Here is a 27,418-nt window from a genome sequence, read left to right as displayed (position 1 = left end):
AGTTTAGGAACCCCTCTAAGCTGCAATCTGTTACTGGTAAGGAACATACTATTTCTCTTACTGGTATTGTCATGGCCCTGCCTAAATTTAGAACCTCCATGGGCATGTGCTTCTATCTTCAATTGTTGACCTTAAACCGAGTTGAGTTCCACATCCCTCCTGGTCCTTGTTGCACAGGAACTGGCCTGCCTTAATCAGGAACTGAACTGTTGCTCTTTTCCTCCTTCCTTATTAATATTCAGAAATAACACATTTGATCAAACTTCCTGTACTTCCCCTTGTCTCTCTATTCACCCCCTACATATAAATGTATTATAATCAATATGTTCTAATATGGTAACAGGAATAAGTATATTTCAAGTTAGAACCCAAGTCATTAATTTATTAAATCCCAACATTTGTGGCAACTGCAGATAGACACTAAGGCAGGGGTGTCAAATCAACATTGGAGGGCGTAGTGTCTGTAGGTGTTTGGTTGTTCCTTTAAATTAAGCCCTACACAAACTAGGTGTGGGGAGTTCCTTAATTCATGAATCAAATACAAGGAAGGCGCAAAAACCCGCAAACACTCGGCCCTCCGTGGAATGAGTTTGACACCTGTGCTTTGAGGCAACAAACATTTCAAATACAAGCCAGAAAAGTCTACCATAATTTTAGCCTGATGCTTTTCTTTTTCATTTAAAAAACACGTACACTAAGGATAACTTTAAAAAATATATATGGCAGAAACATTAAAAGTAGTACTTGCATTATATTACACATTTGTATAAATAGTACTTTGAGAAAGTGTATCTTAAAAAATACTTAACATCAAATTCCATCCAAAAGTAAAGTGGAATGTACAGCGAGGTTCAAAATATTTGGACAGTGGCATTTCAGAGACCCACTAAATCCTAGAGGGACTGATTCATGTGGAAGTGTTCAGAAACATTCTAATTTGCATACGTGACTCAAATGACACAATACATTAGTCACCATTCATTTATATTGGGCACAAAATAATCTGAAACACAACCAAAACAAACTGCAAATGCATCCAGCAAGTTAGGAAAATTGTTCACCCAATATGGATCAAAAAGACCCAAATTAAATCTGACAGTCTGCACTTTAACCCCAGACATTTTTAAATCGGTGGAGTAGAGCCAAAACACAACAAAATTGTCACTGTCCAAATACAATTGGACCTCACTATGTCAAGTTCATGGCTCATATCCTCATCAACAGACAAAATACAGTAGGATACGGAGCCACTTCGAAACATTTCACTTACATTAAACTGAATCAAAACCAATAGGCTCAAGTAAAAGGAAGCTCAATTGAAATCATTCATGCTCTGATGAATGTCTGACGACCGAAAGCGCAGCCTAAAGAAATTGTGTATTGATCCTGAGTGTGCGGAGATGAATTTTTCCAGCTTCACAAACAGGTGCTCGTGCTCCTATACTGATCAAATGGATACACTGATACTGGCACCTTACTACCAACTGTGCTTTGTCAAAATCCAAAAGGCTCAAACTGTTGTTTATAAGTGAGATGTGTTGCCAAAACGTTCAAACCTGCAACCCACCTATTGTGTTTTTCCACACCACTTATGTTTAACATCCCATACTTGGTTACAGATAAGGCTCATGATATGGGGTGGTAAAAGAACTCTTGGACTGGAATATTCCCTTCCACCACAGGTTGGGCAGAAAAGTATATTTCTATTGATTGTTTCAAAGTGAAAAGCAGGAAAAATGACGTATTACCAACAAACTGGCACAATATACAATTTGGCAAGGATGGTTAATATTTAGGCTAAAAAAAACAATTGCCATTTTTCAATTGAGTTGATGACTTCTATTCTGTATGGGAATTATTACTGAAAGCAAACAGGAAAATATTTAATCTGCATTCACCAAGTTACCTCAACACATATTTGCAGGACATGTTACAGGTCTGTGTAACTGCTTTCGCTTTGAAACACCATCGTACAGTGGAACTATACTTTCCCACCCAACCTGTGGTGGGGGGGAATATTCCAGTCCTTAAGAGTTCTCTACCGCCCCATATCATGAGCCTTATCTGTAAGCAACCAAGTAAAGTGGTGTGGAAAAACACCTTAGGTGTTTGAGGCAACGTCTTGGCAACACATATCTCCTCACTTATGAACAACAGTTTGAGCCTTAGGGATGTTACTGACAAATCAGTTTTTCACCTCTCTGGAATATAGCATAAAAAAAATAAATGTAACTCAACATGGCTGCATTCATATTATTTAAAATAAAACATCTGAAAGCAGAGGATCTTTTAAAACTAGTAATTTTATCTTTAAAATATATTTTTCAATGTATACGTCAGTATACATTCTTTTGTGGTACCATGATGTAACATCTGACATCAAGCAGCTCATATTTCCCTATTTTAGTCTGTTTTCTCCTTGTTTCCTCCCACTCACACGCTAGTTGAATCCTCTACATCTTCTGCCCCTTCCCTCTGTGGGAGGAGCCGGAGGTTCTCCTCGGCCAATGGCGAGGGAGAATCCTTAGGTATTCTATTCCTTTCCAGGTGTTCGTCCAATAGGGCGGCTACGGGGGTGTCACACTCCACAGTGCTGCACTTAGTGTATACGCCCCCCATGTCGGTTCCCAGGCCACTTCCTATGGAGTTGCGTCTAGCTCTGTTCCTCAGGGTGGAGTGGATGTAGCCCAGGGGAACAGGCAACGTGGCGAATATAATCAAAACAGCCAAGACACCCAGGGCCCAGTCAGGGTAGTCCAGAGTCTCCTCGGAGGCCTGAGGGAGAGACCGAGATCATTAAATACAATTATAAACTGGGTGGTTCGAGCCTTGAATGCTGATTGGTTGACAGCAGTGGTATATCAGACCGTACACAACAGGTACGACAAAATATTTATTTTAACTTCTCTAATTACGTTTGTAACCCGTTTATAATATCAACAAGGCACCTCAGGGGTTTGTGATTATACGGCCAATATACCATGGCTAAGGCTGTGTCCAGGCACTCCGCGTTGCATCAAGCGTAAGGACAGCCCTTAGCCGTGGTATATTGGCCATATACCACACCCTCTGGCCTTATTGGTTAAATATAATACGGTCCAAAGTGAGAGGACAATGAGCAGCCTAGTGTTGCCTAACCTTTTCTCTGTTCCAGGCAGTGTAGGTGGGCCGTTTGAAGCACATCTTTAGCAGGCTGGCTCCCAGCAGTCCCAGCATGGCCAGCAGACACACATACTTCCACAGGTACTTATAGACCACAGGAGGGCGCCAGTGGAGCATCTTCTCTATGTCATCAAGGAACCTGATCATTCAGATGTACAAGGCAATGATCAGTGAGAGACCAGGGGAAAGACAGACAGACACAGAGAGTCAACCTGAAGGATCAATTTTTGAGCCACTTTCGTTGAATAATTCAAGTCTGATTACATTTCTTAATTAAAGATATTCGCCGGTACTTTTGTACAATTTTTAGCCAGTAGTTCTGAAAGTAGCACCCAAGAGCCAAAAGTGGTCCCTGAAAATTGCAAATATGTGCACCACGTCATAGCGCTCTCTCTGGCTCTACTGTGTGTGTCTTGCTAGCTGTCACTCAAATGGCAAGGGGCTGAAGTACATTGGCTGAAACTCACATTGCTAGGGGGCTGGTCCATGTGGGGGTAAATGTAGGGAAAGTGTCACCGCACATCTTCCAAAAAACAATTGCTTTAAAACTGGGGTCTTCATTGCTAATTTATGCATGTATGAACTACACATTGACACATCACTACAAAGGGGAGGTTTCCAAAAAATACTTACTTGTCGCCAAAGTACCAGAGGATGTCTTTAATGAATATTCCGCTTTCGTGAAATAAATGGTCTCATCTAATTTAATTTCTGAAGTGTGCCATGCGGTTCATGCAGTCACTGTAGCTAATAGGTTCTTACCGGTCAGCACCGTACACCCAGGACACACTGAAACACTCAAACACCACCACGATGATGAGGGGCAGGGTGGCGGAGTAGTCGTCAAACATCATCACAAAGTAGTTCCCACAGCGCTGCGTGAACAGCATGCCAATCAGGAAGCCGATGATGCAGCTACACACTGGGGGATAGAGAGAGAACATTACAGATCCCACAGATATAGTTGGAATATTTACTAAATAGCAGTTAGGATTAACAGTCAGGCCCCATTATGATGCCATCTTATAAAACGTAACCGCATATTAAAATTTGGTTTGCTCCTAGACAAAGCGAATGTCTGTGCCTCGCATACTCTCTGAAAAGACCTTTGCTTGAACAAGAAAAGAAAGTGGCAATGTTTGTCCTTCTTGAGAAGCCATATCAACAACTTAGCCAGGATACACTTCCTCAAAATAGACAAATCAAGAAATCTGTAATTCATTGATATTTTTACCAAGCAGGCCGTAGTCAGGCAAATTTACATCTAACTAAGATGTTTGGTGCAGTATTTTTCAAGTGAACAAATGTTGCATGAAATCTAGTCCTCATTAAATTACAAACACTTAATTGAAGAATCCCGTCCATAAGTCCCACTCCTACTGGGAGTAGTAAGTAGTTGACCAATCACCGACGAAGGGGCGTAGACTTCGGGCTACCGAACGGCGACTGTTTTTCAAATCCCTTTTGAAATACTGACAGCCTTAGACACTAATGACAAGTTACCAAATCGGATGTGTTTGTTCAGACAGCAGTCATTTCCTGACATGGCTACACTAATTGTCATAGTAACGACAGGCGTGTTGTTACAGATATAAGTAGCCCTAGTCACAGGTGCCGCCAATCAGTCACCAATCTGAAGACACACCTGCTCCTTTTCCCTTACCCAATCACATCCCCTTTCCCTTGGTTTAAAAAGCCAGTCAGTTATTTTCTCAATAGCTCAATCTCTCTGTCACTCAATGTCTCGCTGGATTGAGCTCTCTTTTTTTTTTTTTTTTTTTTTTTAAATCTCCTACATGTCACATTTGTTCAGTATTATGCGAGTATGTTTTGTTATGGTGTTTGATGGTGGGAAAAAGGGGTACCAAGCCAAGTCACCCATGGGCATACATTACCCGTAGGAATACTTTGTCTAAGAACACTAGTTAGAACTGGGCGGACCACCCGCTGTATTTTATTGGTTAGTTAGTTAGCTGTATTGAAGCAAGCAAGTCTAGCTTAGGGGTGTTTTTGGATATTTATTGTTTCTTTCCTTGGGTCCAGCTCAGCCCCGTTCCCCCTCACCGTGTGTTTAAACAATAAACTATGAGTGTTTGACGGTAGATTTAAGTTGTCTGTGGTTATTAGTTCTCACTGTTCCTTTTCACTGTTATAATTTGCATGAGTTATGTTACGGGTCTCGTATCCACCCCCCCTAGACTGCAGGGCCAAAGGGATTTGTAACACATGTGCACAGTGGTGTAGGCTGATTGGTGGTTGTTAACTCAATGACAAGTTTCCAATTCAACAGCTTTTACTAAACTGTATTAGCACACTACATGGTTGCCATTGCACTCAGGCCAGGTTCATCAACAACGAGACTGCTGCGCAGGCGCACTAATAACAGAGTGATAGCCCCGTAATAATAGAAATATAGAGATACTTAAAACAACTAAAGTGGTGCTCGTGCTTCCCATCACTCATGTAGCCTGCCATGGATGTTTCCCAGTTTCTTTAAATGTTCAAAATCATGATGCAAGAACACTTACAGCCTCTAAGGATAAGATGCACCCTCCTTCAAAACTTGAGACAGCTGTGGCATTGGGTTGTGATAAAACTACACATTTTAGAGTGGCCTTGTGTCCCCGGCACAAGGTGCAGCTGTGTAATGATCATGCCGTTTAATCAGCTTCTTGATATGCCACACCTGTCCGGTGGATTATCTTGGCAAAGGAGAAATGCTCAGTAACAGGAAGGTAAAGAATTTTTTTGCACAACATTTCTTAGAAATTAGCTTTTTGTGAGAAAGGAACATTTCTGGGATCTTATTTCAGCTCATGAAACATGGAACGAACACTTTACATGTTACGTTTATATTTCTGTTGAACTTTATAGCACATTCAATACTTTGTTTGTAAACAATGAACAAGCTAGTTTGATTTTTTGATACATGTTCTTGTAAAAACTGTCCACAGTAGATATGCCAAATAAGTCTAAAAACCACTTGAGGCCAAATAAATCCGATTTGACGATTATACAAGTCGCATGGACAGGAATCGGATTTATATATTTTTTTTATTTGACCTTTATGTTACGGGTCTAGGCAAGTCATCTAAGAACAAATTCTTATTTTCAATGACAGCCTAGGAACAGTTCAGGGGCAGAACGACAGATTTGTAGTTTGTCAGCTCGGGGATATGAACTTGCAACCTTTCGGTTACTAGTCCAACGCTCTAACCACTAGGCTACCCTGCCGCCCCATCTGATTTCAAACCACCCACGAAGGTGGAAAAATATTGGATTTGAGGCACTTAACTGCCAACGTGAATAAGCCTTTATTGTACTTGACCTGTATAGTTTTCTTCCAGTGGTTCCCAAATAGGGTTTTAATACCAGTAAACAGTATCCCGAGATTTCCCGACCAAGCTCCTTCCTGTTTCCTGAGAGAAATAATGACGGGACCAATAATATACAATTGCTATACCACACTAATGCAAAATGGGCACGTGCGATTAGCTACATGAACTGGACATAACTCTCTGGCTTCATTCATGCATACATAAGACCAGTCATCACAACACTAAAAGCCTGCCATATTTACTCGACATAAAATCCCTGAGAGTACTTCATGGCTTGAATTGCTGACTATCATGAATAGGCTACACGAGACCGACACAGTTACAGTAGACAATCTCCATACTACCTGTGTGGCACTGGCAGAGGCTCAAAATATGTGTGCTACTCGCTCACTGTTATCAAAACGGCTGATACAAATGTCTACACTATTTCGGACCCAGTGTAACCTTGTTCCATGATGTTACATTACAAAAGCAAGAGCATGGCAGACTTAGTCAGATTCACTAGGAATTGATCAACCGCGGCGCTATCCATGGTGCTGAATCACCGCTTGCTCCTCTTGAAATTAGGGGGCACTATTTTTATTTTTGTAAAAATAACATTCCCAAAGTAAACCGCCTATATCTCAGGACCAGATGCTAGAATATGCATATATACACTGCTCAAAAAAATTAGAGGGAACACTAAATGAACACATCCTAGATCTGAATAAATGAAATATTCTTATTAAATACTTTTTTCTTTACATAGTTGAATGTGCTGACAACAAAATCACACAAATTATTAATGGAAATCAAATGTATCAACCCATGGAGGTCTGGATTTGGAGTCACACTCAAAATTAAAGTGGAAAACCACACTACAGGCAATTCCAACTTTTATGTTATGTCCTTTAAAACAAGTCAAAATGAGGCTCAGTAGTGTGTGTGGCCTCCACGTGCCTGTATGACCTCCCTACAACGCCTGGGCATGCTCCTGATGAGGTGGCGGATGGTCTCCTGAGGGACCTCCTCCCAGACCTGGACTAAAGCATCCGCCAACTCCTGGACAGTCTGTGGTGCAACATGGCGTTGGTGGATGGAGCGAGACATGATGTCTCAGATGTGCTCAATTGTATTCAAGTCTGGGGAACGGGCGGGCCAGTCCTTAGCATCAATTCCTTCCTCTTGCAGGAACTGCTGACACACTCCAGCCACATGAGGTCTAGCATTGTCTTGCATTAGGAGGAACCCAGGGCCAACCGCACCAGCATGTGGTCTCACAAGGGGTCTGAGGATCTCATCTCGGTACCTAATGGCAGTCAGGCTACCTCTGGCGAGCACATGGAGGGCTGTGCGGCCCCCCCAAAGAAATGCCACCCCACACCATGACTGACCCACCGCCAAACCGGTCATGCTGGAGGATGTTGCAGGCAGAATGTTCTCCACGGCGTCTCCAGACTGTCACATGTGCTCAGTGTGAACCTGCTTTCATCTGTGAAGAGCACAGGGCACCAGTGGCAAATTTGCCAATCTTGGTGTTCTCTGGCAAATGAAAAATGTCCTGCACGGTGTTGGGCTGTAAGCACAACCCCCACCTGTGGACGTCGGGCCCTCATACCACCCGATGGAGTCTGTTTCTGACCATTTGAGCAGACACATGCACATTTGTGGCCTGCTGGAGGTAATTTTGCAGGGCTCTGGCAGGGCTCTGGCAGTGCTCCTCCTGCTCCTCCTTGCACAAAGGTGGAGGTAGCGGTCCTGCTAGGTTGTTGCCCTCCTACGGCCTCCTCCACGTCTCCTGATGTACTGGCCTCTCTTGGTAGCGCCTCCATGCTCTGGACACTACGCTGACAGACACAGCAAACCTCCTTGCCACAGCTCGCATTGATGTTCCATCCTGGATGAGCTGCACTACCTGAGCCACTTGTGTGGGTTGTAGACTCCGTCTCATGCTACCACTAGAGTGAAAGCACCGCCAGCATTCAAAAGTGACCAAAATATCAGCCAGGAAGCATGGGAACTGAGAAGTGGTCTGTGGTCCCCACCTGCAGAACCACTCCTTTATTGGGGGGGGGGGGGGGGGGTCTTGCTAATTGCCTATAATTTCCACCTGTTGTCTATTCCAGTTGCACAACAGCATGTGAAATTTATTGTCAATCAGTGTTGCTTCCTAAGTGGACAGTTTGATTTCACAGAAGTGTGATTGACTTGAAAGTTCCATTGTGTTGTTTAAGTGTTCCCTTTATTTTTTGAGCAGTGTGTATATATATATATATATTTTTTTATCCTTTATTTAACTAGGCAAGTCAGTTAAGAACAAATTCTTATTTTCAATGACGGCACAACTGCCTGTTCAGGGGCAGAACGACAGATTTGTACCTTGTCAGCTCGGGGTTTTGAATTTGCAACCTTCCGGTTACTAGTCCAACACTCTAAACACTAGGCTACCCTGCCGCCCCATATAATTGACAGCGTAGGATATAAAACTCTAAAGTTTCCAAAACTGTCAAAATATTGTCTGTGAGTATAACAGAACTGATATTGCAGACGAAACCCTGAGGAAAATCCAATCAGGAAGCGCCTCTTATTTTGAAATCGTTGTGTTCCTATGCACCCCTATTGACCATTGAAAGGGATAACCAGATTCCTTTTTCTACGTATTCCCTAAGGTGTCTACAGCACTTTGACGTAGTTTCACGCCTTTATGTTGAAGAATGAGCGTAAACAACTACATTGCGTAAGTGGCCAGCTGAGGGCTCTCAGAGTGATTCTTGCTCAAAAGACAGAGGTAGTCATTTTTCCTCTCGCTCCTACTGAAAAGCCAACTGTCCCGGTTGATATATTATCGAACAGATATTTGAAAAACACCTTGAGGATTGATTATAAAAACGTTTGCCATGTTTGTCAATATTATGGATATAATCTGGAATGTTCTTCGGCGTTGTCGTGACCGCTATTTCCGGTGGATTTCTCAACATAACGTGACAAACAAATGGAGGTATTTTGGGTCTAAAAATAATCTTTATGGAACATTTGCTGTCTAACTGGGAGTCTCGTCAGTGAAAACATCTGAAGAGCAAAGGTAAACGGTTAATTTGATTGATTTTCGTGACCAAGCTTCCTGCTGCTAGCTGGACATAATGGTATGCTATCGATAAACTTACACAAACGCTTGTCTTGCTCTGGCTGTAAAGCATAATTTCAAAATCTGGAGATGACAGGGTTATTAACAAGAGGCTAAGCTGTGTTTCACTATATTTCATGAATATGAATATTTTCTAGTAATATTTTTTGGATTAGTTTAGTTGATGACAATTCTCCTGGATCCGGGATGGGTAGTTCCAAGAGGTGAGGAGTATCTGATATGTTCCCTGTCAAAGTCTAAGCAGGTTATCATAAAGTAAAAAACAGACCATTTTCACTAGGCTGTAATTACCTCAACATTTTAACAGTTGGCCAACAGTGCTTCACAGACTCCTACATAAAAACTAGGCTACATCAACGAAATATGGTGGTGACTTGGATTAAATAGCAACAAATACAGCGCATTCGGACCCCTTCTGTTTTTTCACATTTTGTTACGTTACAGCCTTATTTAAATATTTTTTTTCTACACACACAAAAAGCAAACAGAAATACCTTATTTACATAAGAATTCAGACCCTTTGCTATGAGACTCGAAATTGAGCTCAGGTACATCCTGTTTCCATAGAAACATCAAGGATGATCAACCTGGAATAAATTTAATTGATTGGACATCATTTGGAAAGGCACACACCTGTCTATATAAATGTCCCACAGTTGACAGTGCAAGTCAAAGCAAAAACCAAGCCATGAAGTAGACGGAATTGTCCATAATCCCGCGAGACACGGTTATGTCGAGGCACAGATCTGGGGAAGGGTACCAAAACATATCTGCACACTGCTTGTGCAGCACCTAAGGTGGTTCAACAAAGTACTGAGTATAGGGTCTGAATACTTATTTCAATTTCTAAACACCCGTGTTTGCTTTGTCATTGAGGTATTGTGTGTAAATTGATGAGAATTAAAAAAAAAAAAAAATCCACTTTAGATTAAGGCTGTCATTTAACAAAATATGGAAAAAGTCAAGGGGTCTGAATACTTTCTCAATGTACTGTACATCGAACAGTTAGATTGTGTATATTTCTCGATTTACAGTGGTATAGTCATGTCAGATTTTTGCGCTGGAATTATTATTTCTAAATTGCAGTTCTGTTTTGAACGGGAATCTATCAATTTTCTCGTCAAGGAAAATTGGTAGATAAAAAATATTCACAAACTTGAGGTCAGAAACTAGGCTGGGTCACGAGACACTCTTTACCTGTGAGTATGGTCTTGTGGCGCTTCAGCACTTTGAAGTTGTCGGTGAGGGGTGTGAGTATGCCCTCCATGGTGCCGAACATAGTGCTAAGACCCAGGTTGAGCAGCATGAGGAAGAACAAGGCTGACCAGAAGGGACTGCCCGGGAACAGAGTCATGGCCTCTGTGAAGGCTATGAACGCCAGCCCTGTGCCCTCCACACCCTGCGAGAGAGGAATGATGCTGTCATTTATAGTGACATAGCATCTCAACAGATCCAAACTTTATCTTTACATTTTACATACACATTTTAGCAATAAATCTACTAAAATGTAATTTGTTAATTCATAATGAGTGGGAGGAGCAACAAACAGGCAGGTTAGTTTGGTTTCCAAATAAAGAGGGCAAAGCTGTAACTCAAAGAATATAGAGAGTGAGATGCAGTAAAAGAAGAGGCAGGCTTGAACGCAAGATCAACCGTTTACTTTGTTCATCTCATTCTCCAGGCTGCAGTCGGTGAGGTTGCCAGGGACATTGGCTCCGTGAACCTTGAACCAGTCCCTGTAGGCCTCCAGGCGACCCGAGCTGGGGTCAGAGATGTTGATCACAGACAGCAGGTCCCGGTCAAGAGGGCCCACTGAGAACTGCTCCGACAGCTTCTTCAAGTTACTGATAGAGGGGAGGGTGAAGAACAAGCAGTCAGTTCATTGTACATTTTAGCAACGGCCCAGAGGCGAGTAGGTATGACATTTAACAGATTACTCCAACTGGTGGTCCGTGGGCGATTTTATTGGGCCCCCAAGTTCTGAGCAAAAAAAAAAAAAAAAAAACAAAAAAAGCACACTCACTGAGTCACGCAGCGCATTGCGACTTCCCTGGCGCGGAAGCCCAGCACGGCGAACACCACCAGCGTGGCGAGGACAGAAGTGAGAAAGTTGATGGTGGAGACAGTGAGGGCGTCGCGGTGGCAGTTGTTGCTGCGTGGGTTGTAGGAGGAATAGGCGATGACCGAGCCAAAGCCCAGGCCCAGGGCAAAGAAAACCTGCGTTGCCGCCTGGCGCCACACCTGCACTTCACCCCAGATCTCCAGCTGGAGGGAGAAAAGGGGGGGGGGGGTGAAGAGAGCGAGGGGAAAAAAAGAGCGAGGGGGAGATAGTCAGTGGAGAAACAAAGTCAGTTAACCCTGCTATATTTTTGCCCCGGTCAACTGTAAGAGCTGTCATTATGAAGTGGAAAAGTCTAGGAGCAACACCGGCTCAGACGCGAAGTGGTAGGCCACACAAGCTCACAGAACGGGACCGCCGAGCACTGAAGCATGTAAAATGCGTCTGTCCTCGGTTGCAACACTCACTACAGAGTTCCAAACGGCCGCTCGAAGCAAGTCACCACAGCAATGTTCCAACGTCTCATGGAAAGTCTCATTAATGTCCATGATTTCTGGAATGAGATGTTCAATGAGCAGGTGTCCACATTCACTACATGACCAAAGTGTATCTAGTTTGTTATTTCGCCATGGTTTCAAAAGCTGAGAAATTCTGAACCACATACCCCTTTGGAGCACATCAGAAGAACAGTTACTAAACACACTAACAGGATTTGTTATAAGTGTGTTCTTAAAAACGCTGTATGGATTAGTATTAGCCAGGTTATCTGGCTTTCCAGACCCTCTATTTTCCCTTATAACTATCATTCATACAAGCAGTGTGCTGGGTGGATGATGATGGTACCTTAGGGTAGAACATGTACTTGATGCCCTCTGCAGCCCCTTCCAGCATCAGCCCTCTGATGAGGAAACACAGCAGCACCACATACGGGAAGACCGAGGAGAAATACATCACCTTGGATGAGAAGAGAAGGAAGGGTAGATGAGGCTCACAGCAAAGAAAACGTGCATTTATAACAGGGATGCAAACTGGTGAGGGCCCAAAAATGTGATACTTTTCCCCTCACTGAAACACGGAGATAATCCCTGCTAGGGGGAGGGGAAAAATGCAGGTTTTAACTAATTAAACGACAAAGAATATGATCTACATGATCAGTCTGTGTGTAAAATTTAAAAAAGTGGTTAATGTGAACCTAACTCACAGCTTAAACAAAAGCAATCCAATGTTATTTGTTGCCTAGACTTCACTGCAAATGACACTCAAGTCTTGAGAAAAAAAACAATACACTAATATTGCAGTTAGCCATGACACTTTTATAATAGAATGCTTGTGACCACACACACATCTAAATACTGCATTTGGGGGGAACGACATATTAAGTAGAAATAGAATGAAACAAGCAAGCCTTCTATTTTTGCTCTATTATATAGCACAAGGTTACATATGTGCAAAAACACCGTTCACTGAGTAAAACATTAAATAATCCCCCCTCACTCATACACATTACTGTCAAGTTCAACACAACAAAAGCAATATCTTTGGGCTCCACTGCACATCATACACTTTCTTCCTGTGGACATCTGTTCTACAATGTGCCAGCAGATCATGATTCCCTTTGTTGGCATACTTGATATCTTTCAGGCAGAGAGTACACCTGGCATACCCCTTTTAATCCACTCCAGCTACACCTGATCCCTGAATCCACTTGTTTAACAAGCAACGCCTCATTTTCACCTAATTCTCTCATTCTGAAAATTAACCACATACTGTAGAGGGAAAACAATAGTTTAGATAGTAGTTAGTTAGCTATTTAACATTTCATATTTTCCCCAGAGTCCAGTAAGAATCTAACACGTTATAACTTGAAGAACGGCAATGAGTCGTAACGTTATAAGTTAATACTATAGCGAATTAGGTGACTAACGTCAGCTCATCTGATGTTGTAACATTAGCTAGCTAACGTTAGCTGTCTGACTTGATTAGCCAGCAAATTTTAACACCATAAAGTCAATTTGATCAGTTAAGTAGGCTAATGTTGCTTAACATTTATTTCGCTAGCTAACGGATAATTCGATCCAGCTAGCAAGATACTTAATGCCAACAGCACTTGTTCCACCACCTTCCTCACCTCAAAACTTTCCAAATGCCAGTTGTTTTTCGGTTACAGCTTATGAAGTAACTTGTTACGCTCCATCACCTTCTCTCTGTTTTTGGTTGTTGTTTTTTAATTTGACCCCTTTCTTCTCCCCAATTTCGTGGTATCCAATTGTTTTAGTAGCTACTATCTTGTCTCATCACTACAACTCCCGTACTGGCTCGGGAGAGACGAAGGTTGAAAGTCATGCGATACACAACCCAACCAGCCGTACTGCTTCTTAAAACAGCGCGCATCATACCCGAAAGCCAGCCGCACCATTGTGTCGGAAGGTACACCGTGCACCTGGCAACCTTGGGTTAGCGCGCACTGCGCCCGGCCCGCCACAGGAGTCCCTTAACCACTGCGCCACCCGGAAGGCCTTCCATCACCTTCTCACCCGTCTCCGTGGTCAGGCTTCTCACCTACCTCTTCGTTATCGTTCAGGGGACACGCTGCTGTAAGTTTCCAGAATGGGAACATTACAAACATTTACACAGACAGGCCTATGGCCATACTAAAATCTACAAAATGTTTTTTTTTTACCCAGCAAATATCCCCTTTTCAGAGTCTGACTCAGCACACACAAAGTTACAGATTCAGTCATTCCATCAGACTGAAGCTGGGGGTATAGAAGTGGGTGGGTTGATTCAGATTTCCTGTTCCACCTGGGCCAAACTAACAATAATCTAATGAGTAAAATTGCTAAACTTCACTGAATGATCGCTTATCATAAACTGGGACCGTTAGTGGGTTTATGTTTTTACATGATCCAAAACCACTATTTAGCCTATGTTTATTTATCACAATGTTTTTGTGGATATTCTGATCTGCAATGTAAGGTGACACGATGTCCAATTGTCTCTCAAGCCCGTCATATGCTCTACCTTGTCGAGCACCTAGGACTATATGTCTACATAACATGGTGCAATGGTAACAACACAATAAGAACACCTCAAACGTCAAGAATTGGGCTACATGGCTCCGCACGCTTGCCTTTGACGCTTTCACTTGTCAAAACATGCCTTTGTATTTTGGCACTGCGCCATGGAAATACGGTAGCAACAGCTGTAACTTTTAGAATTCCTTCGGTTTTCTGTCCCCATCATTTCAGATTGCGTATCTCATTCATATGTATCATCGCTTAAATGCTTGCCACACACACACACACACACACACACACACACACACACACACACACACACACACACACACACACACACACACACACACACACACACACACACACACACACACACACACACACACACACACACACACACACACACACACACACACACACACACACACACACACACACAATTTCTAATTGCTACTAACCGTCTTCATCTCTTTGGATATTTTATTGAACAACAGTGACATTTGGGGGAGAGGGCAAACTCCACTGAACTAGACTCAATGTATGGAATAACTTTGGAGTTAGTGGATTTTGGACAAACTTCCCCTTTAAGCGGAACATTCAGTACCTTGGCAGAGGATTTGATGCCCTTGAACATGCCCAAGCAGACGATGGTCCAGGCGGCCAGCAGGCAGCAGGTGATGACAGGGTTAAACTCGCCCGTCTGTTCGATGGAGTCAGTGATGTTAAGAGCCTTCCGGAACCAGAAGTAGGTGGTAGGACTGCTGGCCTCACATTCCTTCACTGAGATTAAGAAACAAAGCAATGGTCAGGTGAAAATATTAGGCAAAGAATATGGAAGAAGATTGTTGCAGTCGAAATGACAAACTATTCCTTATATAGTACACTTTATGTGCCGCCTTGCTCAAAAGTAGTGCACTATATAGGGCAGGGATGGGCAACTGGTGGCCCCCCGAGGATCAATTTCCACACAAAAAAAGTTATATATAGTATAAATATTTTTGGGGAAATCAGTCAGGGTCTCAACTTACTGGTTGTCGACAGTTAGAATACAGCAGGTGCAATTTCGAAACGTGATTGTGCAGTCACTGACAGCCACTCAATTAGCTCGTGTCAGCAAAAAAAAAAAATGACTGGTAAATTATCCAAACTTGCCATCAGCATGGTCGAATTACCGATTGGGGGGGTGCATTGACCAACAAATATCTTTAAAAAAAACTGAAGACAATTGTCTCCACCCTATAGTAAAAATATTAAATTGCCCATTTTTTTTGCCGCTGTCAATCTGGGTACTGCAGATCCACGAACCACTGTGGCCTCTCATGATGAGTTCAGATTTTTTGTGTGGGCCCCACCCACATCAAAGATGCCCATCCCTGATAAAGGGAATACGACAGCATTTCAGACACAGCTGATGGGTTATTGCTATGGTAGTGTTAACTTACCAGTTATGTTTTTAGGACACTCTTTCCAAGGTAGTGGATATTGAAATGAGTTTCCTAAGTAGAAAAGGCTCCAGCCGATGATCACGTTGTAGTAGAGAGCAACAAAAAAACACACCTGAAAAGGAGAAAAGTTTACATGGGTTAGTAACACATTGTTGTCTCCCTCAGGATATTTATAACATGTTCGGGATACAACTTTCAACTCTATTAGAACGCTCTCCAGTCAAGTGATGCTATGTAAAGTCAAATGCAATGCGCCCGTAGGATTTCAAATCTCGTGCTCAAACTAAAGCATTGCTAATCCTTGACCTTGGGCCATGTGTGGTCAGGTCAGGGGTGTATTCATTACAGAATCCGTATAAAAACAAAACGATAGAAACTCATTTGCTCTGGGACAAATTCAGGTAAATCCTCCCTGTTTCGTTTAAGAGTTTTTGAAACAGAATTGGCGCAATGAATCCGCCCCAGGTGACCGCGTTTGTATGACTAGCGGACAGCTACATTGTTAAATCTCTCACCACACAGCTGGAGTAGCCAATCCCCGCCAGCTTGGGAGAGATGTGCTTCCACACGCCGATGCTGCCCTGCCGGATGGACTGACCAGCCGCCAGCTCCAGGAAGAACAAGGGAATACCCACCAGGATCATGAGCAGCACGTACAAGAGGAGAAAGGCCCCTGTGGGAAGGAGAAAACGTGTTCATGAGGGCTAAAAACAAAACTGGCCTTGTGCCAAGTGTTAGTTAATATGACAGTGAGGATAGTGATTGAATCATATTGGCAAATCCATTAGGACATTTGAAGATGCACTAAAAAGGCATACTGAGTTATTGTTTTCCAAGACAAATGCATTCACAGCGAAGATTAGAGGAAAATGTTCAAGTAGTTTGCCGCCTCAGACCTTTGCCAGCATTTATAACATGTCTCAGAGTAGGAGTGCTGATCTAGGATCAGGTCACCCTTATCCATGCAATCTTCTTCATTATGATAAAAAAAAAAGAAGGCTAAACTGATCCTAGACCAGGCATATTCATCCAATATGCATTATGAGTATGGGCCCAGGTGAGAAAACAAATACGAAAATGTACTCACTACTGTAAGACATTCTGGATAAGAGTGGCTGCTTAATGACTCAAATGTAAAAACCCACTGATAGTGACACCATCCTCACCTCCTCCATTTTGATGGCAGAGGTAGGGGAACCTCCACACGTTGCCCAGGCCAACGCTGAACCCCACCTGAGCCAGGAAATACTCCAGTTTACTGTCCCACCCATCCCGGGCGGGGGGCTCCACTACGCCCTCCTGACTATCCTCGCCAGCCAAGCTGTCCAGCTGAGTCTCTGGTGTCACTGACGTGTAATCGTCATTGGGCAGGGGAGGCTTCTCCATCTATCAAAAGACGGAAACAATAGAATTTAGTAGGGCCGGGACAATACCAGTATCGACACACTCATTAGTATCATGGCGAGGAAACCAGACACGAAGCAGATTGAACTTCTTTAGGAAAACAGCCCTGATGTTGGAAACAAAGATTAAATGTGTATCTGGATGACAATTTATTTTCCAAGCTACAGCACACAATATTTTACATGCAGCAGGTTTTCAATGGAACAGAGTTGTCTGCTTCAATTTTTGCCATGGAAAAATATATTGCAATACTGGTATCATCGGCCATAAAGTTTAGTGTGGATAGTAATATGCCACATGAATCTAGGCTACTACATGGGGTGAATCGAAAGTGGGCACACCAAGCAAAAAGTGCATTGTATAAATCCATTTGAATCACTTTTTGACAGCTTCCCTTTTGATTGGAAACTTTCCATAAATGTTTGCCCATGAAAGAAGGGGCCAGAAAGTTACTTTTTAGACCTGAATGCCAAAACATTCAAGAGCGAATGGTGCTAAAAGTTGACCTCTTTTGGAAAACCTGTTTCAGTCGGCTTTCCACCAGACACTGCGAGATAATTGTTCCCTTCAGCAGGACAATAACCTAAAACACAAGGTTAAATGTACACAATCTCCATAGACAAACATTGGCAGTGGAATGGAATCACTGAAGAGCTCAGTGGCTTTCAACGTGGCACCAACAAGTCAGCTCATCACATTTCTGCCCAAATCAACTGTAAGTGCTGTTATTGTGAAGTGGAAACATCTAGGAGAAATAATGGCTCAGCCCAAAAGTGGTAGGCCACACAAGCTCACAGAATGGGACTGCAGAGTGCTGAAGCGTGTAAAATCCGTTGCAAACTGCCTCTGGAAGCAACGTCAGCACAAGAACGTTCCGTCGGGAGAATCATGAAAATTGGTTTCTATGGCCGAGCAGCCACATACAAGCCTAAGATCACCGTGCACAATGCCATGGGTTGGCTGGAGTGGTGTAAAGCTCGCCGCCATTGGAATCTGGAAGCGCTTTTTCTGGAGTGACGAATCACGCTTCACCATTTGGCAGTCCAACAGACAAATCTGGCTGGGTTTGGCTGATGCCAGAACGCTACCTACCCCAATACATAGTGCCATCTGCACATTTTGTTGGAGGATGCATAATGGTTTGGGGTTGTTTTTCATGGTTCGGGTAGGCCCCTTAGTTCCATTGAAGGGTAATCTTAACGCTACAGCATACAATGACATTGTAGACGATTCTGTGTTTCCAACTTTGTGGCAACAGTTTGGGGAAGGCCCTTTCCTGTTTCATCATGACAATACCCCCCGTGCACAAAGCAAAGTCCCTACAAAAATAGTTTGTCGAGATCGGTGTGGAAGAACTTGACTGGCCTGCACAGAGCCCTGACCTCAACCCCATCGAACAGCTATGGGATGAATTGGAACGCTGATTGCGAGCCAGGCCTAATCACCCAACATCTGTGCCTCGATTTCACTAATGCTCATGGCTGAATGGAAGCAAGTCCCTGCAGCAATGTTCCAACATCTGGTGTAAAGCCCTCCCAGAAGAGTGGAGGCTGTTATACACGAAAAGAGGGACAAACTTCATATTAATGCACATGATTATGGAATGAGATGTTCAAATGAGCAGGTGTCCACATACTTTTGGTCATGTAGTGTAAATATATATGCCATTTAGCAGACGCTTTTATCCAAAGCGACTTACAGTCATGTGTGCATACATTCTACGTATGGGTGGTCCCGGGGATCGAACCCACTACCCTGGCGTTACAAGCGCCATGCTCTACCAACTGAGCTACAGAAGGACCACAAATTGGCTTGAAAATCTATTGCAAGACTTGATAAAGGCTGGTTAGCAATGACCAACAACCAACTTGACAGAGCTTGAATATTTATTTATTTTTTACAATTCATGTGCAAATACGTGTTAAGTTTATAGACTTACCCAGAAAGAGTCACCGCAATTGCCAAAGATGATTCTAACATGTATTGACGCAGGGGTGTGAATACTTATGTAAATTAGATATTTTTGTATTTCATTTTCAATACATTTGCAAAAATGTCATTGTGGGGTATTGTGTGTAGATCGGATGAGGGGAAATGATTATTTTTATTCAATTTTGAATTCAGGCTGTAGTGCAACAAAATTTGGAATAAGTTAAGGTGTATGAATACTTTCTGAAGTCACTGTGTAGCTTAGACCCGATTTCACTTCTGAGGTTTTTGTGTTGTGCCCACCATCGGTTCAGACAACATGCTCTTGAATACAAGGTGGGTGTCATTTCAATCATAGAAATAGAATTCATAGAAGGACCTATCCATTCAGACCACTGCAATTTAGCTGGTACGTCACTGAAATGAAAATTTTTCCTACCACAAAGACGATTGCTGGTCCACCCACCGTCGACTGTCAACTTAAATGGTAATGTCTATTCTGTAGCCTTTATTTACATTTACATTTAAGTCATTTAGCAGACGCTCTTATCCAGAGCGACTTTATGATTTCAATAGGTTCCTATGGAGGATTGACAGCAATGTTCTCTCTAAACTGCAGGCACCAACCCAGAGACTGCCACGCAGCTCCCTGGGACCGAGCGCAGAAGAGAATTGAACTTCACTCAACTTTCTAGTTTTCCCTGTTAGTTAACAGTATCAAAGTTGCCCTTTACTGTGGCAATTGTGATCGAATCAACGTATTAGCCAATTTCAATGCAACATGCCGAAAACAAAACAAACTATGTCAGAGATGTTGTAGGCAGAACGCATAGGGGTTCTATTGTACATGGCTCTGCCAGTACTCTACACATACCAGTGTGGCATGGCCAATCAGAGATGCAGTAGGCCTATACGCAAATAGACTATTGCCATATATGGATCTGTGCCAATTACTTTGAACTGGACTGTGTTTACAGTTATGGTCATGAGTAGATGTGCTTGTTTTGAGATCAAGCAAGAGCTGCATGTAGCCACGTGTGCGTGCACATTTTGTTCATATCTTTCGCTGGTTAGTGAGTTATTAGCCTAGTTATTGATAATTGTGTAAGCAATGGGGGGTGATTACTTAGCACAAAATGTGTACATTTCTAGACATCTTTGAAAAGCGAGTCAGGTAAAGAGTTGTCTTAAAGGGGCAGTGTTATATTTTGAGACAGGCTTGAATAAGCTAAGTAGCCAATAGGCGGAGGTAGAATAATTTGTCTGATTCTCTGGTAATAATGATATGGGAATAATAATGCATTTTGTAAAATGTTTTCTTGCATCAAACTAAATGTTCAGTCACCTTCTTGCCAAAACTCAACCCTGTATTCATGCGTCTCAACTGATGGCAAGCACAACACAGAAACCTTAGACCACGTAAAATAGGGTCTAAGCTACATCAGCAAATATTAAATTAAATCAGAGTTTACATTACAATTTAGTGATAAAACACTTTTTTCTAGAAATTATTAAATAGTTTGACAACCCTGTTTGTAAGCTGATATCAATCACCAACTTTTATCTTTTCCAGTATGAAGACATGGATGTCTCATGGTATGCAAAACGGGTCAACTAAGTACCTTTATCTTTTGGATGATTTGGCATTCAGGCCCAAAAAGTCACTGTCTAAGCATTTATACAATAGGGAAATGTGTGGAAGAATTAGTTCAAATCAAAAAGGGGTGCTGTCAAAATGTGATCGAATTCAAATAGACTTACCCTATTTGTAGTAGCCTCCCCCATCCCCTCATTGTCATGAATTCACCAAGTTCATAAAACTTCTCTGTTCGGTGTTTCACTGTGGCAGCATTTAGCTACAGGTAGGGTTGCAAAGGGTCGGAAACTTTCAGGTGAATTTCCAGATTTTTTTCTGAAATTTTCCATGGGGGGGGTTAAGCCCGGGAATTTTGCTTAAATTCATCAAAAAAGTTAGCTCATAACAGCAAACCTGTTTTGTGGGATATACATAAGACAATTTTAGGTATTGTGGCATATTGTGGTTAAACTGTCCCCAATTCAATGGAATTGCAACCCTCTGCATGCACAGTGCATTCTTCCATCACATGTACAGCTGATTCTCAAGATCTTGCACACTAATGAGAAGCTATTGAGCTCACACTACTACACTGTCTGAGCCAAGGACTACATGCTATCTAGTAAATTTGGATTACAATACTGGGTGGGGTGAATATATTTTATATGACATACATGATTTTTTTGTTAACTAGTAAATAGTAGCCTACAGTAAAGTGTGTTTAAATCATTGTTAACAATTTCTGCTGGTTAGTTTTTGCTACCATGTGGATTTGTTGCTTACTTGAGCCTGCCAACTGAGGAGTGTTAATTCACCTGTTTCCATACATGTTTCATTTAAAAACATGTATCTTACAAAGGAGTTGTTTAATCTAACTGCTTATCTGTATATGAAATTGTATTTGTTGTTTTTTTGACAGGAAAATGCCACAGGCACTATGTGATGTGTGGAGACATTTCACTGCAGCTAATGTAGAAGAAAAAGCTGTGTACATATGCAAATTCTGTGCCAAATCATATGTGAAGAAAGAAACAGAGATGCAAACTCATTTGGGCAAGTGCATAAAGTTCCCTCAGCGCTCACAACAAGCAACCGACAAAAGTCCCTCTACTTCTTTTTGAGGTGAAAATTATAAAAATCAGACACCTTATCGATAGCAACAGCTCACGGTCCTCTACTAAACCGAAGTCTTGACTCAATGGAGGAACGTAGTCATACACAGACTTTTCTCGAGCTGTGTATGCCCCGGATGCTCACAGGCAATGTGTGTTGGAAGAGTTTTCTGAATGTTCTTCTCCCAGCATACACTGGTGACAGACAATGCTGCAAACATGAAGGCTGCTTGATCTAAAGTGGAAGAGTCCTACCCTCACATCAAACCCATTGGCTGTGCTGCTCATGCATTGAATATGCTCCTCAAGGACATTATGGCACTGAAAACATTGAATACACTCTACAAGAGAGCCAAGGAAATGGTTAGGTATGTGAAGAGTCATCAAGTTATAGCAGCAATCTACCTGACCAAACAAAGTGAGCAGAATAAGAGACCACATTGAAGCTGCCCAGCAACACCCATTGGGGTGGAGTTGTCATCATGTTTGACAGTCTGTCTGAGGGGAAGGAGTCTCCCCAAGAAATGGACATATCACAGTCTGCCAATATGGACAGACCCATCAAGAGGTTCCTCCTGGATGATGTATTTTGGGAGAGAGTGGTAATTAGCCTGAAACCTATAGCATAGCCATTGCACGGATTGAGGGAGACAATGCCATCCTGTCTGATGTTCAGACTCTGCTTGCAGACGTAAGATAAGAAATCCATACTGCCCTGCCCACTTCATTGTTGCTCTAAGCAGAGGAAACTGCAGTTTTGAAATACATCAAAAAGCGTGAAGACTTCTGCCTGAAGCCCATACACGCCACAGCGTACAGGTTGGACCTCAATTATGCTGGCAAGAGCATCCTGTCTGATGCAGAGATCAACAAGGCCTATGGTGTCATCAATACTGTGTCTCGCCACCTTGGCCTGGATTAGGGCAAGGTTCTTGGCAGTCTGGCGAAGTACACTTCCAAGCAAGTGCTTTGGGATGGAGATGCAATATGGCAGTCGTGTCAACATATGACATCAGCCACCTGGTAGAAGGGACTTTTGTGGATCTGTTGCCTCCATCCTCCAAATCCAACCAACATCAGCCGCCTCAGAGCGCAACTGGTCCTTGTTTGGGAACATACACAGACCAAGGCACACAAATGGCTGACCATTACAAGGGTTGAAAAAGTGTTTGCCATCTGAGCAAATTTTTGTCTTTCTTTTTGAGCCCGACAACAAGCTAACCTCAACAGGGTTGGAAAGCGACAGTGAAGATGAGGCCTAGGAGTCTGATGTTCAAGAGGTGGACATTGAGGAGGTCCAGGGAGAAGACATGGAAGCCTGAGGGGAAGACAACCAAAGCTTTAGTTTCTAGAATATAATTTTACAGATCATTGGGGGCATTCAATATTCCCTTTTGTTGTTCAGTGAAATCATCGCATGTGAAGTCAACTCATTTAATTAATGTTCAATTCGTAACTCAATTGTTTTTTTTTTCTATTGGAAGGATGTAATAATTTGCAATTATGTCTACTTATGATAAGGTAAAAGGTTTATGTTAGTCTCCAAATTATATGGTAAATATATCCAATGCAAAAAACATCTACATTTAAATGGTATTAATATAAATTTGCATATATTTCCGTTAACTCCCATATATTCCCATGGAAAGTTTCCACCTCTGAATATTCCCCAAAATGTGCAACCCTAGCTACAGGGTTGTTCTATTTGATTTCAATCACTTTTGACTGTACCCCTTTGGATTACACGTATGATACATATTTGCCCATGGTAAAAGTGGTCAGAAAATAACTTCTTGTACATGAATGCCACAATATTTAGGAGATAGAGGGGCTCCAAGTTTTGCATACTCCACCCTACCATGAAACAACCATGTCTTCATCACTAGAAAAGATATATGGTTGAGTTGGTATTATTTAAAAGCTTACAAATAGGATTGTCAAACTATTTGATCATTTACTCTATTTTTTTTAACCTTTAATGTCAATGTTTTCTTCATATGTAGTAGCTTAGACCCTATTTTTCATCAGAGGTGTTTGTGTTGTGTCATCAGTTAAGTCAACATGCTCTTGAATACAGTGTGGTGTGTGTCATATTTAGACTGATAAACATACTAAAGTGGGTTTAAAACGTAAACATTAACATTCAAAATGGTGGTACAAAGATGGTTGAAAGTCCACACAGAGAATGTTGACTTTAATGACAATATCAGTTGTTTAAAATTATTGTTAAACTTCCATAGGAAACCGATAGAAATATAGATAATAGAATAGGCATTACCATTTAGGTTGACATTCAACAGTGGAAGCAAAAATGTCAATTCAATTAAAATATCAACAATGTATCAGCTAAATTGCAGTGGTCTGAAGGGAGAGGTCATTCTATTAATTATATTTGTATTATTAAAATTACACCCACCCTGTATTCCAGAGTATGCGGTGTCTCAACCGATGGAGACGTGGGTGTCTCATGGTAGGGTACTCAAAACAGGTCAACTTTGAGCAAAATGTGTTGGCATACGGGCCCAAAAAGTTATTTTCTGACCACTTCTACCATGGGCCAATACAGTGGGGCTGGAATTATTGGATCCATTGACAAAGATAAGCAAAAAAGACTGTATAAAATACAAATACTGAGCTATATTGTATTGAATGTTTGTTTTTTTTTACATTACACTTTTTTATACTTAATAATTGCTCAAAGAAAGATTGTTTGAGAAGTAATCAAATCTACAAGAGTCAAAATTATTGGAGCCCCTGTTTTCAATACCCTCCCCTAATAGGCACAATTAAATGAAAGATGGGCATGGTTGTTATATGGGTACTTTGGGCATATGAACTCATGACCAGAAAAGGTGATACTTGTTCATGATGCTGTTAACCTTAACAAGGGCCTCAGAACCAGTGGAAGCAAAACAGCCCCATAACATCAAAGATCCACCAGCATATTTTACAGTAGGGATGATTCATTTCCCGCATATTCATTGTTTTCTCTTAGGGCAAACCCACAAATGGTGTGGGGGTTAGTGCAATTTGGGATCCTTGGGACATCCTTACCCTAAATTCTAACCTTAAACATTTTAAATGTCAACTTCAATGGGGTGACGTTAGAGTTGGGCGGTCCCAAGGATCCGTTCATAGGTAGAGACGTTATTTTTGTCTATGTTATCCGGGATCTTTTGAACGGTCCTACCCCATTGAAGTTTACATTTAAAATGGTTAAAGTAAGGGTTAGGGTAGGGGTTTTATACCTCAGTGGCTGAGGACCTCCATTGTCGTGTCACATGACCAATCAAAAGGGGGTGCTGTCAAAATGTGATTGAAATCAAATGACCCTACAGCTATATAACACTTATTTTGGGTTAGGGGCTGGCTCTATTATGTAGCCAGTTCCCACTGTAACACAGCACTGTACAACACCCAGACAATTCGGAGAGAGGGGCACTCACCACGTGACAACATAAAACATTGTCTCATCCAATTACCACTTGTGTTTTTTTAATCACCAGATAATCGCCAGTCTTTTACATGTAGAAGCATCAAACTCTTATCACTAAACGTTACAGGTGGCCTGCTATAGTAATAGCACATACAAGACATTGACAGTGACCCGCTTGCATCAGCTAAGCGCAACACGCCACTCAGTTCCAATTCCAGTTTGTCTAAAATCACGTCTTCAAGTTGAAAAAGACTCACCTTACCTCTATGATAATTCAATATTGCCAGTGTAGGAACCGTGGGTAAGGACCGCCAGCGACGTAAAAAGAACAAACTCCAAGCTAGCTAACGTTAGCTAGCTAACAGTAGTAACGAAACATGTGGCATCCACCACCAACAATACAGCTACAAGCAGATTCCTTGCGCAGTGATGTAGCTAGAAGTGGGATCAAAATGTGTGAGCGATCGCTTACAAGTTCACATGAAAAGTCATTCTGGTTCGAACAATAGATATAGTATAGATTATTAAACGATATTAATCAGATTCATGAGGAACCCCAAAGAAACACGCGGGTTTCCTTTGTGGGCGTGTGTATTTCCACTGCCGCGTATTATGGGGACAGGGGCTATAATTGTTCTTCCGCGCAACAAAATATTTCTGTACAACAAACTTCTGTACTGAATGTGAGAATTTGTCGGTTTATGTTTGAAACCACTCAATCAGCTTCAACAAATCCCTCCAACATGTTTTCCCCCATTTTATTTGTCATAATTTCTTTAGAAATATTAACACCAAAATAAAATATTAACCTTATTTTTGCCGTCACTTGGACGATGGCGTTACTAAGCCCACTATTGTTGGGTTAAAATAAATACTCTCATCTGCCTACGGTGGTACGGATGTGAATCAACTATAATTATGTGATTAATGTAAATGTTGCACAATAATATTACGAAACACGTTCAAATGTTTATAAACCACAAGCTATTGTCATTCGTTTAATATAGGACAAATATTAGACAAAACAATGTAAATAGCGTATGGCATGATCACCCCATAATGATGCCACTGCTATTTAACAGTGTCATAGACCTTATAGAATATTTTGTCCACAAAGTAATTTGTTATGACTGCTGCTTGTTTACCCACATTTCCTTTTCCCATGGAACGGCAAATACCTACCTATACCACGTTGCAACTTTCTGCGTGTGCTGTCCTCCGTCTTGTTTTTTCTTAAGCATTCTATTACATAGTTTAGAGTTAATACTCGGCCTACTTGAAAAAATATGAATGACGCCTTCATCATTCCAGGTGGATATAATAACACTACTCAAACTAGTCTAGTTTGGGAAGCAGGCTAAACTAAAGAATCTGATGTAACAACTGTTGAGGTTCACAAAGCAGCGGCGTCCAAGCCCAACAATGCAAACCCCCCAAAACGATGTGCTAAAAGGCACACAAGTACGAAATAGATTACAGAAAAAAAGAGTAGCGAACATGCTCGCCAATTCTCATGTTATTTCAAAAGAAGGTAAAAACATGCACTTCAAAAACCATATATTTTACGCCAACTCAACAGTCTTGTCTGTTCCACTTAACATATTCCTTGTTTTTATTCTCAAATTAAAGCAACAATGCAACACAGTATGATATTATGCTTTAAATGAATTACTATAAATACCTTGGCGTAACAGAATAGTTCTTTCTTTTAACTTTATCGAGTTCGACACAAACGCCACGTTGATACAAGGGCACTACTTCTTCTTTAAAGTTCTACGGCAGACTACACCTATTGCTGTATTGCCGCCACCTACTG

At 41.8% G+C, this 27,418-nt stretch overlaps 1 protein-coding gene across 6 annotated transcripts; it reads right to left on the bottom strand.

Moving 5' to 3' along the window:
• Window positions 1-361: 361 nt before the first annotated feature.
• LOC124048330 (sodium-dependent neutral amino acid transporter B(0)AT2-like) lies at window positions 362-27,418 on the bottom strand. Of its 6 annotated transcripts, none has more exons than XM_046369006.1 (13): window positions 27,284-27,360; window positions 26,785-26,844; window positions 17,312-17,531; window positions 16,661-16,818; window positions 16,143-16,257; window positions 15,305-15,480; window positions 12,527-12,637; window positions 11,648-11,889; window positions 11,285-11,468; window positions 10,822-11,023; window positions 3,925-4,084; window positions 3,139-3,301; window positions 362-2,775 (listed from the first exon to the last, which is right to left on the bottom strand). In XM_046369006.1, the coding sequence occupies exons 3-13, from the start codon at window positions 17,529-17,531 to the stop codon at window positions 2,434-2,436; spliced, it is 2,073 nt and encodes a 690-aa protein (XP_046224962.1). In that variant the 5' UTR covers window positions 26,785-26,844; window positions 27,284-27,360; the 3' UTR covers window positions 362-2,433. The 6 variants fall into 6 exon arrangements, with proteins under 6 accessions (XP_046224962.1, XP_046224960.1, XP_046224959.1 ...); XM_046369004.1 differs by lacking the exon at window positions 26,785-26,844 and adding an exon at window positions 23,389-23,484 and having other exon boundaries at window positions 27,284-27,304; XM_046369003.1 differs by lacking the exons at window positions 26,785-26,844; window positions 27,284-27,360 and adding exons at window positions 23,389-23,484; window positions 25,865-26,201.

Source organism: Oncorhynchus gorbuscha, linkage group LG11, assembly GCF_021184085.1.
Source record: "Oncorhynchus gorbuscha isolate QuinsamMale2020 ecotype Even-year linkage group LG11, OgorEven_v1.0, whole genome shotgun sequence".
NCBI classification, from domain to species: Eukaryota; Metazoa; Chordata; class Actinopteri; order Salmoniformes; family Salmonidae; genus Oncorhynchus; species Oncorhynchus gorbuscha.
This window is presented reverse-complemented; position numbering and strand designations above follow the sequence as displayed.

Bases quoted from the DNA above. Each gene is read 5' to 3' on its own strand.
- LOC124048330 (XM_046369002.1), bottom strand. From the start codon at position 17,531: ATGGAGAAGCCTCCCCTGCCCAATGACGATTACACGTCAGTGACACCA. The intron at 12,638-15,304 runs GTACTGAATGTT...TTCTCATCCAAG, and splicing joins GCATCAAATCCTCTGCCAAG to GTGATGTATTTCTCCTCGGT. The intron at 11,024-11,284 runs GTAAACGGTTGA...CCTCTCTCGCAG, and splicing joins TGGAGAATGAGATGAACAAA to GGTGTGGAGGGCACAGGGCT.